At 36.2% G+C, this 16712-nt stretch overlaps 1 protein-coding gene and 1 pseudogene across 1 annotated transcript; one reads left to right on the top strand and one right to left on the bottom strand.

Moving 5' to 3' along the window:
* Positions 1-2269: 2269 nt before the first annotated feature.
* LOC148916925 (uncharacterized) lies at positions 2270-2925 on the bottom strand (annotated as a pseudogene).
* A 4627-nt stretch (positions 2926-7552) lies between these two features.
* LOC103331184 (Sodium Bile acid symporter family) lies at positions 7553-16166 on the top strand. The gene is made up of 14 exons (XM_008233793.3): positions 7553-7807; positions 8022-8127; positions 8245-8352; positions 8446-8513; positions 9426-9504; positions 10215-10273; positions 10389-10457; positions 10622-10735; positions 10933-10954; positions 12593-12660; positions 14069-14154; positions 15148-15277; positions 15550-15651; positions 15723-16166. Exons 1-14 carry the CDS (start codon positions 7640-7642, stop codon positions 15795-15797), a joined length of 1254 nt encoding a protein of 417 aa, XP_008232015.1. The 5' UTR covers positions 7553-7639; the 3' UTR covers positions 15798-16166.
* Positions 16167-16712: the final 546 nt, after the last annotated feature.

Raw genomic sequence — 16712 nt, 5'->3', positions numbered from 1 at the left:
TTATCCAGACCGTGGGAGCGAATTGCGGATCAGTTGATCGGATGTCTCCGAGTCCAGCCAGGATTACAGAATATGATGAGTTATACATTCGGTATTTTTCAGCAGAATTATTATTTGATAAGTCTTGCATGATTAAGAGTGCACAAGTTAGCATGTTGAATTGCCAGAGTATCGTTGTTGATCAAGAAGTTGAATTGAATTTTATTAGCAGATTGATTTATTTGAATTGTTGTGGCCTGAGGCCAAAATATTATGATGCTTGATTATTTGGATATGATTTAATGCATGCTGGCAGATGAGTTATATAAATATATATATTCTTGTTTTTACAGGCCGAATATTTTTGGGAATGCTCAGTTTACAGGGGAGACTCTGCCGAATTTTCGGTAGAAGTCGCACTTGCATTTCAGTTAATTACAATTAAGAAGGGTAAATTAGTCTTTTGTGCCCAACATTAGCCAAGTGTCAGATACTTAGAGGGAAAGTAAATTTCGAGGACGAAATTTTATAAGGGGGAATGATTGTAACAACCCGAACCTAAAATTAATATTTAATTATTAATTTATTGGAAGAAAAGACTAAAATGCCCTTAGAATTTTTATTAGGTCAAAGGTTGACTTTTTGACCAAGAGGGAATTTGAGAATTTCAGTTATACCGTTGCGTAGAGCGTAGCGAGATGAATTCGTAGACACGTAGTGGGCCCAAATCCGAGTTGTATTGAAGGATTTATAGTCAAAATAAGTTGGAGGGCAAAATAGTAATTTGGAGGGTCAGTTTTTTTAAAACCTTCATCTTCTCTCTCTCCTGGACCCGAGCCCCCGATTTCTCCCTCCACCGGTGGCTTCCAAGAGCCACTGTCGCCACCACAGCCACGGCGGGCCATGGGACCGGACCCAAACGGACCGGCAGCCCCTTCCCTTTCCGGTCAAACCCCAGTCGAAACCGCAGATTCGCGGAATTAGCCCAGAAAAGCCGATTTTTAGCAGAATTTTCGAGCTTCCGATCTCCCTCCTCCGGCCACGAAACCAGTCGAGTAAGGTATGGATTTCTAGCTATTTTTCATGCTCTAGCTGATGGTTGAGTAGGATTTGAGGAATTTCTAGCGTGAAAGGGTTAATTTCGAACCTAGGGTTCGGCCGGCTTTGAGATCACGGTTTCAGCCACTTCCGGCCACTTTTTGGGGTAGGTCCAAGAACAAAAGTGGTTCCAAATAGGGTGTTTTACCTAGGATAGGAGTCTTGAGCCGAGTTGTTGAGTTTTTCCGGCGAGCCGTTATCGCTTTAAGCACCACGCGCTGCCAGCGCGTGTGGCGGCGCGTGGGGAGCAGGGTGGGGACCACAGTCAGTTCTAGAGTGATCTCCTAGTCCTCACGAGCGCATAGGATTTCGCGGATCTTATTTCGGATACCGTTTGAACCCCGAACGGATCTCGCCTAGTGTGTGATTTCCGGGTTCACTAGTTTTGCACCGTTGGATCGTAACAATTTTCAGGTATGTTGATCTAGATAATTCCAGGATCGTATAGTATTTGACGGATCGTAAAACGGAGTCCCGGATACTCCGAAAATGTCAACCCTAGAGTATGTTTTACGGATAATTGAACCAATTACAGTCGGGCGGTGAAAGAACTACGTGTGGCTTGATCCTCGAAAGTACGTAGGCAGCCTACATTACAGCGCAGCCACGAGATAGGGCCCGAGTTGTGTTATCGCTTTGGGGCATTTTGGTCATTTACGACCCACGGGCACTAGGTGTCGATTTAGAGTTTCGACCGGATTCCAAAGTGGAATTTGGGTCAGGTCGTTTCAGATTGTGTTGGCTTTTACTTTTCTTTATAAAGATTATCATTTGTTTGGTTTTGTTGACTAGCTTATTGCGTGCAACTATGTGGTCTTGCCATAATTTTGAATTTTGATGATGTCATACTTCGAGCCCTACTACTTGTTATCTTTTTTATTGACTCATAAGTAGAAATTAAAATGGATATGCATTGATTGATGACTTTGCAGATTAGTGGTTCACCATCTTGGTTAGGGTCTTTCCTCAGCATTATTTTGGTTTTGCTCTTAGGGCGTTGGCGCAAGCTTCTCTTTCGTCGCTTCTTTTTTAATTGAGCATTTTGTCATTGAGGAGTGTGCTTCATATGAGACTTCTTCCGGATAACGAGCTTCCATCCTTCATCATCATTAAAAGACGAGTCACCAATGATTCCATCACCACCTCGATAGTTTGGTTCACCCACCACTTCTTTTGCACATAAATCATCCACTTAGTATATGCCCCTCGTTGATAGAAACTCTAATCTTGGTGATAATGCTGGCACCGGCACACGATCAAAGGATCTAAACACAATTGTAGCAACGTTTGTGTATGCGACTATATCAACGTCCAACTCAATCCTTCCTTGACTCGCCAAATTCCTAATCAACTCCTTCAGCACAAAGCACTCCTCTACTGGGTGGCTGACAATTCGGTGGTACTTGCAAAACTTAGGGTCATTATCTTGATTCATCTCTTCAAGTCGTTTACATTCTGGCAATTCAATCACATTTTTTTTCGAGCAAGTCCTCTAGCATACCTACGATATTGGAGTCAGGGAAATGGTACGTTTTTTCTTCCAACTCCTTCAAGGTGCGTCGACGTCTGTCCACCTCTTGGGATGACTCCATTCTTTTGACTTTTCTCTTCTTATCTCGGGTGGAGATTTTGACAGGGACAGTGTTGATTATCATTGTTTCCTTGGTAGGCTTCTTAATAGGCTTGCTTGTCTTTTGCCCAAAAACTCTCTTTTTTATGCTCCATGATAGGTTCATTCTTTTCCCCATAGCTAGTGATATTTAACTCCATATCATGGGCACGAGTGGCTAGCTCCTCAAACGTGCATGGTTCAATCCCTTATGGAATGTAGAGTAACCCCCAATGCATCCTTTGAATGCACATCTCAACTATCGATATCTCTGAAAGCGTATTCTTGCACTATAGGCTTAACGAGTGCCATCGATTGATGTAATCGACGACGGGTTCATCCCTCCATTGCTTGTATTTGTAAGTTCCATCATGCTCACGATGCGACAAGTGTTATAGAATCAATTCAAGAAAAAAAATCCTAACCTAGGAAGAAACAGACTTTTGGGCCATATAATTATTATTAGGTAACTATGTCACAACTACTAGAGAGAGAAAACAAGGGTTCTGATGATTTATAAATGTTGGTCGTACGACTTGTATATAACACTGCATTAGCATCAGAATACTTATTAAAATTTGCCTTCTAGACTCAGTTATGCCAAGCCTAGAAGCCGACCTAGCAAATGTAATTTTGTCAATTTTGTTCATATGACTTTGTTTAATAAAGATAAAAGCATGTTCAAACTTTTGATGTAAGAGACTTGTAGCTCAAGTGCATTTATCTCTGCACTTAAAGTCCTAGATTTATAAAATAAATAAAAAGAATCAAACTTTGTTAGAAATTTTCTGTGAACATCTTGGTTCATATTTATTCTTCACAGCTCTAAATTAGTGACATATTAGCTTCCTATAAATCTATGAAATAAATGCATAGAACCCAACTGGAAATTAATTATAATCAAAAGTTCGATTTGCTATTAGTATATAAAATAAAAAAAATAAAAAAAAATCTAGAGAACCTAATACTGCTAAGTTTATGATAAAGATAAAAGAAGAAGCGAAATAAAAAATAATAAAAAATAATAGTGATGCTTCCATTCTTCATTGAAGGGCATCGTTTATGTATCGATACATTTCATTCAATTTGAACCAATAATTCATATGCATTTGTTCCTTGTAGTTCACTTGTTGGTTTTTTATTTTGCCTTTTGTCCACCCAAATTATCCAAACTGACAATCTCCACTGCTTCCTCTACCGAGATCGCAAGACCACTAGTTAAGTCCCTTCGCACCTCCATCAGAAACCCGACAAAATGCACTCCATCGCTTGCCAAACGAACTTCAAAAGACCAAAATAGTTTTAGAACAGTCAACCACCCACACAGGCGTACAAAAATGCTAGGGCAAGATATCGTGCGCGAGAAGCAATGACGGGGCCAAAACCCTAAGGAGACTTTTAAGAAGGAAAAAAAAGGAAGGGAGGTACTAGTGTTACTGTGTCACAACTACTAGAGAGAGAAAACAAGAGATTGCTGTGATTGCCAAAGTAACAAAGCCAAAAGCGTATATTATTGGTACGATTACTAGCTGCAAATAAGTTCCCTTTTTTTTGGGTATATGTGGTGGCGCATTTTCAATACTGAATACGACAGATATTGGTGAGCCTTAAAAACACATGATGATGGGATAATTTTAATTTTGTTTTACTATTTTTTATTTTTGACTTTTGTCCACGTTAATTTCGATCATTATACGACCACGGTCTTGTTAGAACTACTGATTATGACCAGAACCAGTAACGGTATGAAAAAAAAAGAAAATGAAGATTAAAGCAAGATATTTTTATTTATTTAAAAAAAAACAGAAAATTAATATCAAGGAGTTAGATTGACGCAGAATTAATTAAGTGCCTCACCAACCAGTCCTGCTATAGAATTAAATGAAATGGAAGCAGAGGTAATGCTGGTAGCTAATGCTTCATGGCTTATAAATAAGAGCATGTGCTCGTCGAGTGAACTCAGACAAAGCATGCATGCATGGAGTGGTGGATGTACCCATCTGCAACTTCACGCTTATCTGTTTCTTTATTGTGGTGGGTTTCATATGTTCTTCAATTTCTTTAGCCTACAGAGAAGTTGCTAGATTCTTTTCTCAGCTGAGGTAGCAGGCAAATTATACTGAAAATAAGTAAGGCAATTCGGTTCATTCTTTTTGTTACCCTTCTCCAATATCGCCGGTATAAAAAAATAATAATAAAATAAAAAGAGCGGCAAAGGTTCCATTTGCATATAATATGATTATGGTCATGAATTAAACATTAATTTTGGAAATTATTTTCTTGTATTAATTCTTTCAATATATTTTTATATGTACCTTTTTAATCGTCAGCTGATTAAATGGAGTGATTTTGTCACATTATCAGTTAGTTTAATGAATAAATTTTGGTTGTTTTCTTTTTCTGTTTGGATGTAGAGAAAATCTGAATGATACTCAAACAATAAGTCATTCTTCTGTCTAAATTGGATTCATCTATTCATTTTGGTAATGCATTATTGCACCTGAATTGACCTCTCTCTCTCTCATCGGTTCGAATTAAGTGCACACTAAACCATTGAAAGCTGAAATATCACAGGGACCACTATTGAATCAAAGGCTCTCCCCCTAACCGAAAATACTTGGGTGTGACACTACACCTCACACCGACAAAGCTTTTCCGAGGGCCACAAATACGCTTGGAAAAAACATTTTTTCCGATCGCAAAATAACAACCCTCGGAAAAATGTCACCACGATGTTTTGTAGTTCCGACATACAGATACGCTGTCGGAAAAAAGTCTCGTTGATTGTCTAAAATGTGTGGTTTTTGGCGGGAAAAAAAGTTGGCGCCAACAATATTAATGACAAAAGATATGGTCGTCATAGATGGAGTGCTTATTTTCGAGGAGTAATTATATCAAAAATGACAGAGTATTTCTGAAAGGATATAGTCTTTCTTGATGATAAAATTTACAATGACCGGAGAGTATTAGTTCTTCTCTCAGTAATAAGTTTATGTTTCCGACAACCTTCTTGCGTCGTCAGAAGTGATTGAAGTATTTCCAAGGATATTTCTTGTTTGTAGGAATAGATAGTTTTATTTATGATTATAATTAATCACGGTCAGACATAATTGTCCTTTTACGATAGGAATATAAGTTTTGTCTTAAAGGTCATCTTAAACAAGTGTGTCGTCGGAAAGGCCCTCGGGAAATTTTTCATGCGCATGAAGAGATCATCTGCATGGTATTTTACAATAGAAAGTGGAGCCATGTCGCTATGCAAAAAGCGAAAGGAAAATTTCTCTGTCACCATATGAAAAGCAAAGGTTTTCTAAGGCAATATAAAAATAAATAAATAAATAAGGGCATTATCGTCCCACAACTACAAAATATGTCCTTATTTAACATTATGAATCTTATAGGGAATGAATGAAACATGCTTTTGACCAAAACAAAGGAAAAATGCCCCTATAGCAATCCCTTTACGGTAAATTTATTTTGGTTTGCTTTGTGATAGTTTTCTAACTAGGTAAATTTTTTATTTTTATTTTGATAATTTGATGGGTGTTATTTCTAAGAAAAAATAAAAATTGATGGATGGGAACTCTTGTTGCTTTTTGGGATAGTCAACTCAAATTTTTCATAAATTAGATTAATTTAAAATAATTTAAAGTATCACTCGTATAAAAAATAAAGTGTATTTTGAGCTCTCTTTCTTTTTTAGGATGACAATGGGTCCAATCGAGGGTGTATGTCATTCACATCCCATCCTCATTAAGCATTTTCCTCCAATCCCAGCCTTCATAAAATCAAGGATTCCTCATCCTTACCTTTGTTTGGGAACGGGTTCCTTGATCCGCCCCATGACCGAAAAAAAATTTCCAATTAAAAACTACTTTGTTTTTTGTTTTGTTTTTTATAAGAAGCTCATAAATTTTATTCATCATCATTTAAATAGAAGACAACCAAAGACTTACTCCCTCTAAAATCCTAGTTGCTTTCTCCCTTTGTGAGTCCCAAAGGAAAAACTCTATAGAGGGGAGGAAGGAGAAAGAAGTTTCACTGCCTCTCCTCTCCCTCTTCTCTTCTTATCTTTTCGTTTTGAATTAGTGAATAATTTATTGGGGCGTTTTGAATAAGAAGCCCCCTTTGTGGTGATTTCTTCTGGGTTATGCTCAGATTGAAGTTCCTCATAACTCATTTTAGTCTATATTCTCAATTAAATATTTCTCCCAAAACTCACTCTCTAAGATTGCTTATGTTCTCTTCTGGTTTTACATCGTCTTTGACGAAGGTTGCTGCAAATCACTCAATTGTTCCTCGGTAGGGTTCTTGTTTTCGTTATTTGTTGGCTATTATTTGCAGGTAGATTGCTGGAAATCATATTTTTCCTAGATTTGTTACGAATGCGGTGGTAGGTGGCCATGATTGCAGTTATTCAAATGGTGGTGGGAGGGTTCATTTAGGCTCATGGGTTGGTTTAGGGTTTCGATCATATTGAGTTTGTGGCCTTTATTTGGACTTATGGTTAATTGTAATGATGTGGGCTAGTTTTAATGCGGCTTTTGTTCGCTCTAATTTTGTTTTTCTCATGTTAGTTTGTTCCTCTCTTGATACTTTATATGTCATGCTGATGTCTTTAATTGTGCTATTAAAGTTTATCTATTGAAATTTATTTTGATTATAAAAAAAAAAAAAAAAAGACAACTAAACATGACCATCTTCCATCCAAACAACTAACTCAACCATTATCCCAAAAAAAAAAAAAAAATCCAATTAAAAACTATTTTGTTGAATGAGAAAAAAATACTATGAGCCCAACGTATATATTAATTTAATTTTTATTACCTAAAAATATAGACTATTTAAAGAGTAGCATTCCTCTTTCTTAATTCAGCCGTTTTTCTTTCTGATAACAAAAAGGAAAAGGAAAAGAAAAAAGAGAGACACGTTTTGACTTTTGCAGTAATTCCCATGGCGGGAACCATCCATGCCCTAATTCTCACACCTCGACCCGCCAAATCGTTGCCGTTTGCTCTCCGAATCCCACATTTTCCGTCCAAACATGCCGCATTCCGTTTCAATTTTCAACTTAGCCGCTCCATTTCGAGACCCGTCAAAGCTTGCCAACAGTCCGATCAGGTTCTGTTTACTTGTTTGTGCGCTGTTTGGTAACTCACCAATAATGATTCTAATTTTGCTTTGTCTTGGTGTTTGGACATGGTTATAGTGTAATTGGAATTTCTGAAGGAAATTTTTGATAATTTGGTTTAGGATTTAGGTACCCAAATGATAAGTCTCAAAATTATATGTTCTGTTTAATCATCTTGGTTAAAGAATGTGAATGTTTTTTCAGATAGATGGTGATGGAAAGAAAGCTCATAAAGATTCTGGTTCAGTGAAGGGCTTGAGTTGGGCTAAACCATTGTCGAATTTCGTGTCGAATAATTTTCTTCCCTTAGGTGACTTCTATGTTTGGTTGAAAGTTTTGTGTTTTCACAGTGTTATCATAATTAATCACATTCCTTTTGTTGTTTAGTATTCTTTATTGATAAATGTCTGTGCAATATTATATGCAGCTCTTGTTGGTGGAGTAGCTTTAGGGATGGCAAATCCTAGTCTAGGTTGTCTGGCTGATACGTATTCTTTGTCAAAATTTAGCACGTTTGGGATTTTTATCATCTCAGGTTAGAATTCTGCATTTCTCTGGTTCCAATCTGTTTGATTTTTCTTTAGTTTATACTAATAATGGGCCTAATTTGTTCAATGCGATTCTATAGGGTTGACCTTGCACACTGGAGAAATTGTTGCAGCTGCACAAGCATGGCCTGCTGGAATCTTCGGGCTAGTATGACCTTAATGTTTCATGTCCTTCTCTTTTGCATGTTCTTGGGTACACACTCATGAACACGCACATGGACACGCAGCTGCACACGCATACACACACATATCTTACACTAGTATGCAATGCATAGAGGGCCTGCGTTTGAATAGATGTTATTGTTGATAAACTCTATACTTACTAGACTCAGACATGAAAGACAGATTTGGTACGTGTCTTTATACAGCATCCATTTCATAGTATTGAGTGGATCAATGTCTCTATTTCTGTATTTTATATGTTGCTTTTAAAAACTTCTTTCTTATCAAGTATAACTGTATTTGAAATTTTTTTTTAGGGCATGCTTTTGTTCCTTTAGATGTTTGGGGAAAATGGAGAAACTCATGTAATCTTTTATTAGAATGTTATTGCATCCAGTGGTTTAAACTTATGCTATGCTATATCATTTATGTATTGTGTATATCTCATCTGTTTAGCATTGCGACTGAAAAATATGACTTTGGATTAACTAATATAATCCCTTGTCTTCATTGACCTCTCCTATTTCAAGTTGCCTGCTGACTGGCACGATGATTGAATCTCTGTTGTTTCTTATAACAAGCTACAGTCTTATATGCCTTAATATCTGTAGATTGGTGAAAGATGTTGGGTCCATATCTCATAACTGAGAGCTTGTTTATCTTCATTTTGTTTCTTTAAGATGTGTTACTTGATTTTTTTCTTTTTCCTAACTGATACTTTATCAACTTTAAACTGAGATTTGTGGATTGCATTGATTTTCCATTGCTTCTGAATATGTTATTATATAATTAATCCCTAGGCCATTTTTAAACTGAGGCTTATGGATACCACTTGCATTGACATTTCATTAATGCTAGCTAGATCTGTTACATATTGCTAATCCTCTCCATGATTCAGGTCTCCATTCTATTACTTACTCCATATTTTTCGAGGATAATATTGCAACTGCAGCTCCAACCTCCAGAGTTTGTTAGAGGTTTGGCAATTGAATTTATTTTCACCTGTAGTGTTGGTTGAGAGGGCAATTCTGTTATTTAAATATTCGAGAAATTCTGAATGAAATTGCTGTGAAGTTTCAGGCTTGTTGTGTACGAAAGTTTGTAATGAAATTGTGGTTTCTTCTAAAAAAGTTTACATTGCCTTATATACCATAAACAAATAAATTTGAATTCAATGAAAAATTCCTGTATAGCCCTAGAAGTCATCCAAATGAGCTCAATCAAATCAACTAAATTAGCTCAATCACCCCTAAGCATATGTGGTTTATAGCTTGCTTCAATGACAGAGCTTAATTTTTTTTGAGAGATCCTATCTGGCTATGAAAATTGGAGAATTATCCTTCTTTTAAATTGATCTTTCCCATGCGATAGAAATTTATGACAAGAATCTGATAGTAGGTCACTTAGTATCACTAACTATGGCCATTGGACAAGGCAATGACAAAAACGTTTTAGGGTTGAGTATGGTATTTAGGTGCTTGAGTATGGGTATAGCATTTAGGGTTGCTCGTTTTAGCAAAACAGCTAAGCTCAAACTCTGCAGATTTTTTTTGGTCCTGTTTGTCGTTGCTTGATTGCAAATACTTAATTTTGTTGTGTAAGTTAGCTTGGAATTTGCAGAATCATGGTGAATCATTCATCTGTTATTCCTGAATCTTAATTGAAAGTAGTTTCTTTGTTGTTGTAGGGCTTGCAATATTTTGTTGTATGCCAACTACACTATCAAGTGGAGTGGCACTTGCTCAGGTTGCTAATTCCTTTGTCTTTGATCTTGGTTGAACATTTTCATTTTCCTGCTATTGTTTTAGCAGTATGTACTAGGTTTTGGGCTTAGCTAAAGGTTTGTGTTCTTCAAATGCAGCTTGCGGGGGCCAATTCTGCTCTTGCTCTTGCCCTTACTGTGATCAGTAACCTTTTAGGAATTTTGATTGTGAGTTTTCTAGTCCCAAGTGTTCTCAATTTATGTTTGCATTCACTTATTTATATAGAATCGGATTGATAAAACAGCATTTGCTCTGTATGGCTTACACAGCAACTGATTTAGTTCTCTAGTTGATCTCATTAAGCATACGCTAACACCATATATCCTTATAGGTCCCATTTTCTATATCAAAATACATAGCTGGTGGAGTTGGTGTATCTGTTCCAACTAAGCAACTGTTCAAAAGTCTTGTTCTAACATTGTTGATCCCCCTAATCTTGGGGAAGGTAATCAATTCCTTTCTAACAAAACTGACTTTCTGATTTATCAACTATTTACTGAAGTAAGCATAGATGTGTTTTTCAATTTTCCCTTTTTCTTACCTTTTTATAGAAATTGTTTAGTTTGCCTCTTGAAAAGATACATTATATACTCTCTTTGGTGTTTTATCGTTTTCATAGTTACTTGTCCTTTCCTTGAACAGATTTTTCGAGAATACTTCAGAGGTGAGTATTTTATTATCTTCTTTCTGTTTCGGATGTTGTCTAATTTTGTGGACTGTTTTTGTGGCAGCCAATAACTTCATATGAATTTTAGGACCTGAATGGTATTTGTTTACTGAGTACTAAGAATGAGGCACAATACAGTTCAGGCTATCAGTCTCATTCTAAATAATTTCTTATAGATACACAGACATACATACACTTTGCATATGTACACAAGTACAATCATTATATATAAACATCAAATGCATGTGCATGTGTGGCCTCGCACACAAAACGATTGATGTGAAATAGTGACATCGCACCCTGATATTAACTTTATGCTTAACATACTATTCTAGAATGGAGATTGCACGATTGGCCTCTGAGTTTTTCAGATGGACAACAATATCAATAATTTCTATATGTAAGAGTACCGGAAAGTCTTTTAGGGGCCGTTCAGTAATGCTTTCAAGGCCCTGTTTTCATTTTCTACCAAAACTGCGTTTGGTATGTTGTTTTCATTTTCACTGGAATTCGTTTTCTAAAAACAAATTCAAACTCATGTACAAAAACTGAAAACACCAAATTATTGTTTTTGTTTTCTACCCAGTGTATTGGTCTGATTGCTTTTCATTTTTCATTTTTTTCGTTGCACTTCATTATTTTATTTTGTTACACCAGTGTATATTAATTTTATGATAAAACCATCATATAATATTCAATTTCATATTTATTTTAAACTAAAGATAATAGAATTTTATTATCTAGGTTTTTCTAACATTAGAAATTTTATTTTATTTTAATTATACATTATTATTCTCAAATTATACATTTTTCATTGTTTATAATACTTTTAGCCTGTATTTAAATTTTTTTTAGAACAAAAATTAGCAAAAATATACTTGAAAAATAACCCACATATTATTATCCTCAAATTGCCCTACCAGACATGTTTTCACTATTTTTATTTTCCGAATCTGTTTTCCAATTAATCTACCAGACACATTTTCGAATCTCATTTTCTTTCTCTGAAAATATACTCAGAAACATTCTCCGATAACGTAACCAAACGTTACAATTTTAAAACTCCCAAACTTCCACTTCCTAAATCACAAACTACTCTTTCTTATCCTATTCTTGAGAAACTACAGTCCTACTCATGATTCACTACACATTTCTTAAAATTTCAAAATCTTGATTTGATTGTATAAAAAACTTGCACACTTTGCAATAGGTTAAGAATCAGTGAGAAACTTACCATTCTACATTGTCAAGCCTAAGGCCTTCATCCACTGGTGAAATGGACAGGAATTTTCAGCATTGGAATGAGGGATATCTGTCCACACCCATTAGAAATTTTTACTGGTTCTCTCACCTTCAAAGCTTAGCCTCGAACATACCAGAAACACTCTTGAGACTATAGGTCCTTCTGATTGAAATAGTTTCAAAGCTAACCCGCATATGAATGTAGAATGACATTGGGTTGGAATAACTTCTATTTTAGGCTTGATCTGGTATAGAAACCATAATTTGATTAAACTAACAGGAAGAATTCTGACATCCATGCTAAACTTTAAGAAGATCAGTATTTTAGTCAATTTTCTAATGTCTGAACACTTTATCTTTTGTTAGTCAGTCCTCATTAAATGTCCATTACAGGTGTTGCAGACTTTGTTGATCAAAACCGTAAGCTTTTTTCTAAGATCAGTGCAGTCTTCCTCAGTTTAGTAAGACCAATATCCTGGTTTATATTTTTCTATTTACTTTTTAATTTTGGTTATTCTGTCGTACTATTTTACTTTCCTCTTCACCATGATATTTGTTAGTTTATGTACAAGGCATTTATGACTGTGTAGGTTGTTTGGATATGTAGCCCATTGGTGCCATATTGTGGTTTATCAGTTCGATGTATTCTTGGGCACTATTCTTCTGGTTTCAATGAAATTTGTGTTTTATATAATTATCATTCTTGCAGAGTAATGTTTCTCTCTCCTGGGTCTTCTGAAGTTTAAGTATTAGTCCATTTTAAGGAAACTGGGATCTTCTGGTATTTGGCATAAAAAAACTCAAATAAAGAAGAGCTTATATCAGACTGATGCTTTCCCACTTAGTTGTTGTTGGGTCAGGGGTTGGTACCCAGCAAAGATGCACAATGTGCAAATGTTTTAGGATAGGTGTTGGGAAGGTATCGGGAAAGGTTCGGATGCTTCTTACAGAGTTTACAAACTCATTAGGTCTAAGGTGCGGGGATGGTGGCCTGGTTCGCCTTTTGTCAGATGTCTGGTGCGGGGATCATCCATGGCAGATGTCTTCCCCGCATACTTTACAATATTGCATAAAAGCAAATTTGCCGTGATTTTTGAGTTTCAGTCTTTTCGGCAAGGATATGGTTTGGGACATTCCCTTTCTCAAATATCTGCGTAACTGGGAAACATGTCAAGTAGTGGATTTGTTATGGGCTTTGAGGGGTTTAGAGTTAGCAGGGCTTTCATGAGTGTTGGCTGATTGCTTCACTGTGGATGCGTATGGAAGGAAAGCAACAGATGATTAAAGGATGTGTAGGCCCCAATTGGGGTCCTCAAGCATTCTATTTTGTGCATCCTGTCCTTAAAGAAAATGGGGAACCTTTTCATTTTTTTATGAAGTTTTTGAACAACCTGAGACTGTAATTGTATATGTTTGGTTGCTGTTATGGTCTATTTTGTACTGAGCTTTTGGTGTTGTAATTCTTGATTTTTGGGAATGAAATTTACTTGTCAAAAAAGAAAATGTTCTGGTGGTGGTTATGTTTTCAAAGTCTATTGCACTGCATTCTTTTTATTCATTGCTGATTTGATATGTAGTTCATTCTCATGTTTCATTAATTTATTTATGATGTTCTGGTGATACGATCATTATGTTTAAATGGAAAAAAATTGTTAAATTCTTGTGTCACAATGTTCTCATTTCTTCAGAATGTGGAATTTAATATGTTGCCCCAAGCCAGTTCAAATACTAAAATGTACATATCCTAGCTGACACTTTAATTTATTATGGGAAATGTGTGTTGTCTTTGGTTCTTGTAGGACATCTTCGTTTCTCTTAAGTTTTAAATTGCAGTTGTTGTAAACTTTTAAACATCTGATGGTTATTCAGGTGCCATGGATACAAGTTAGTAGGTCGAGGTCACTGCTGTTGATGGTTAAGCCTCCAGTTTTTCTTGTGGCTATTGGAATGGGAGTGTATGATCTTCACCCTAATTTTCAAAAAAAAATTTCTTCTTGTTCTCACTAGTTTAATGCTTTAATGCAATAGTACAAATTTGAATTATTTCTAGGAACTTCTAGCCAGTCTAGTTCTTTTCATGCAGAATGTTTTAGGTGAGAAATCCTCCTTCAGAAACTTTGAAAATATCTGAACTTGGTGCTGAATCTTTAGGGACATGTATGATGCTTTCTCAAACATTAACTAGTCTGTAGGGTGTAAGACATCATTTCTACAAATTTTTTTTTCCCACTCATAGTGTATGGGGGCCCCTACTAACCCAAGGGGATAGGGCATGCTTATGCAAACCTACATGCTACATTGCGTAGATTTGACTAGACCAATCTTGCCCACCTAGCTTAAAGTCCATCACAATCGGCGACCTCATTTCTACTTTCATTCTCATTGAATGGAGCTATTTCACACGTTGAAGTTTCAGTTTATATTTTTGTTCACATGTTTCAATTTGGAAGCAATAATACTTTACCTACAACAAATATTGCTTGAGAATATATTGGTCTTTGGCCAGTAGAATTGATATCGAAGCCAAATTGTAGAAGTGCTTGCGGGGCTTCTTGGATTCAATATTATTCTATTTTTGATACACTAGTTCTATGTCTGTTCTTTTTCTTTCTTTTGTTTTTTGTACGTTCTTAGACTGCACACCTTGTCCACTGGCACTGTAATTTTTGTTAGCATTATAAAAGGTTTGTTTCTTCTCAAAAATATTGAATCCGAATTGTTACTCTGGGTCTTCTTTATTGGACTTGTTTCCAGTATCTTTTAAACCCTTAGTGCGCTCAAATGAGTAGATTTGCTTGACATTCTTTGGCTGAAGATGTTCTAATGAACCACAATTAAACGCAAACGATATGTGATGTATTTGGATTGCACACAAGATAGGTGTCTTAGAAACTTGATGGGCTCAAATGCATTGGCCTACTGAAAAGATCTCTCTTCTTTTATTGCAGACTTCTGCACCTCATCTTGTTAGTCTTTAATGCTCTTGCTCTAAAGAGCATCTCAGCTGTCTCTGGTGGCAGTCGATCAGTGTTTTCCAAGAAAGAAAATGCCATTGCTGTTCTCCTTGTTGCGAGCCAGGTGAGAGATATGCATACCTTCAACTAAAAAATTATCGTTCTTTTCAAATTTTTACTTTCTCTAGCCAGTATTGAAATATGTTTGCTCTCCAACTTTTTAACTCCCCATCCTTGGTGAAGTTGAGACTTAGATCTCTTGTAGGCCTAAGTGACTATTTTGTTTAGGATACCTGTCAACTTTTGACTTTGTAAGAAGCAACTGCTTAACAAAATCAGTAGTTTTTTTCTTTAATGCAATCAATGATTGTTGATGCCTTGGCATGCTTTTCACAGAAAACTCTGCCTGTAATGGTGGCTGTAGTGGAGCAACTTGGTGGTGCACTGGGTGAATCTGGTTTGCTTGTTGTTCCTTGTGTTGCAGCACACTTAAATCAGGTTCTTCTTACGTCCGTTCATCTGTATCTTCTTAAATTTTCTTTAACTGACAAATAATTTTACTGATGCAGATTATTATTGACTCGTTTCTTGTTAACTTCTGGCTTCGGAAGGACCTCTCGACTCACAGTACAAAGGTATCTTGAGTATTGGAAATGTGGCTCATGTATACAAAGGTATCTTGAGTATCGGAAGGACCTCTCGACCTCTCGACAGTACAATGCTCAGCGTGCTTTCTCTTTGTTATGGTGGCAAGTAAATAGTCAGCTCTTTACTTCTTCGAAAGGGTTTAGTTCGACATGATTTTGCAGTGAGATGTCTCTCTCTTTAGTCGCCACGTGTCAGTCGGGGAGAGAGAGAGAGAGAGATTCTAGATCTTGTGTTTTGAAATGTACCTTGTAAAAGTAATTAAATACATTGAGCCAGAGCCTCGTTCACGAAGACTAGCTGCACCATTGACTTTACGAGGGGCTTATTGAATTGTAGTTTCAGGGATTGCTGCACCATTGACTTTACGAGGGGCATGAGATATATATATACCCCTTCTATTGAGGGATCCCTCAAATAATTTTATTTGAGGGACGCCCTTTAGGGTACCCTACAATTTTTTTTCCAATGATCCAAACCATCTATTTTTTAGGTCTTCATTTATAGATCATCCTTACAAAAAATTAGACAAATCGGAAACTGTTTAGACATCCAATTGGGTCCTACAAAATCAATGAACACGGTGCTTCAAGAAAGTACTAAAATTTTCAATAACTCAATTGAGTGGTCAAATGATATCGGATTCAAGTGATTTTTTGTAGAGATGATCTTTGAATGTGTATCTACAAAATAGACGGTTTGGATTAGTGAAATACAATCCGGAGTGGGTCCTACAAGGGGTGTCCTCAAATAAAGCTTATTTGAGGATCCCATCAATGGAAGCTCTCTGTATATATATATATATATATATATTCTATAAATATTTATCACAAATTTAGGACGTCAAGAGAAGTATACATTCCTATCAAAAAAAAAAAAAAAGGGAGCTTTCATTTTAAGACACTATATAGTTT

This window comes from Prunus mume, linkage group LG5 (genome assembly GCF_029339155.1).
Source record: "Prunus mume cultivar Tortuosa linkage group LG5, ASM2933915v1, whole genome shotgun sequence".
Taxonomy (NCBI): Eukaryota; Viridiplantae; Streptophyta; class Magnoliopsida; order Rosales; family Rosaceae; genus Prunus; species Prunus mume.
Note: the sequence above shows the minus strand (reverse complement) of the source record. Positions and strands in the feature narration are given on the sequence as shown.

What these genes read in the sequence shown, in the direction of transcription:
- LOC103331184 (XM_008233793.3), top strand. Translation starts at nt 7,640, where the DNA reads ATGGCGGGAACCATCCATGCCCTAATTCTCACACCTCGACCCGCCAAA. An exon ending in CTGCTGGAATCTTCGGGCTA is followed by an intron (nt 8,514 to 9,425) that starts GTATGACCTTAA and finishes TCCATGATTCAG; the next exon opens with GTCTCCATTCTATTACTTAC. An exon ending in TTTTCGAGAATACTTCAGAG is followed by an intron (nt 10,955 to 12,592) that starts GTGAGTATTTTA and finishes TGTCCATTACAG; the next exon opens with GTGTTGCAGACTTTGTTGAT.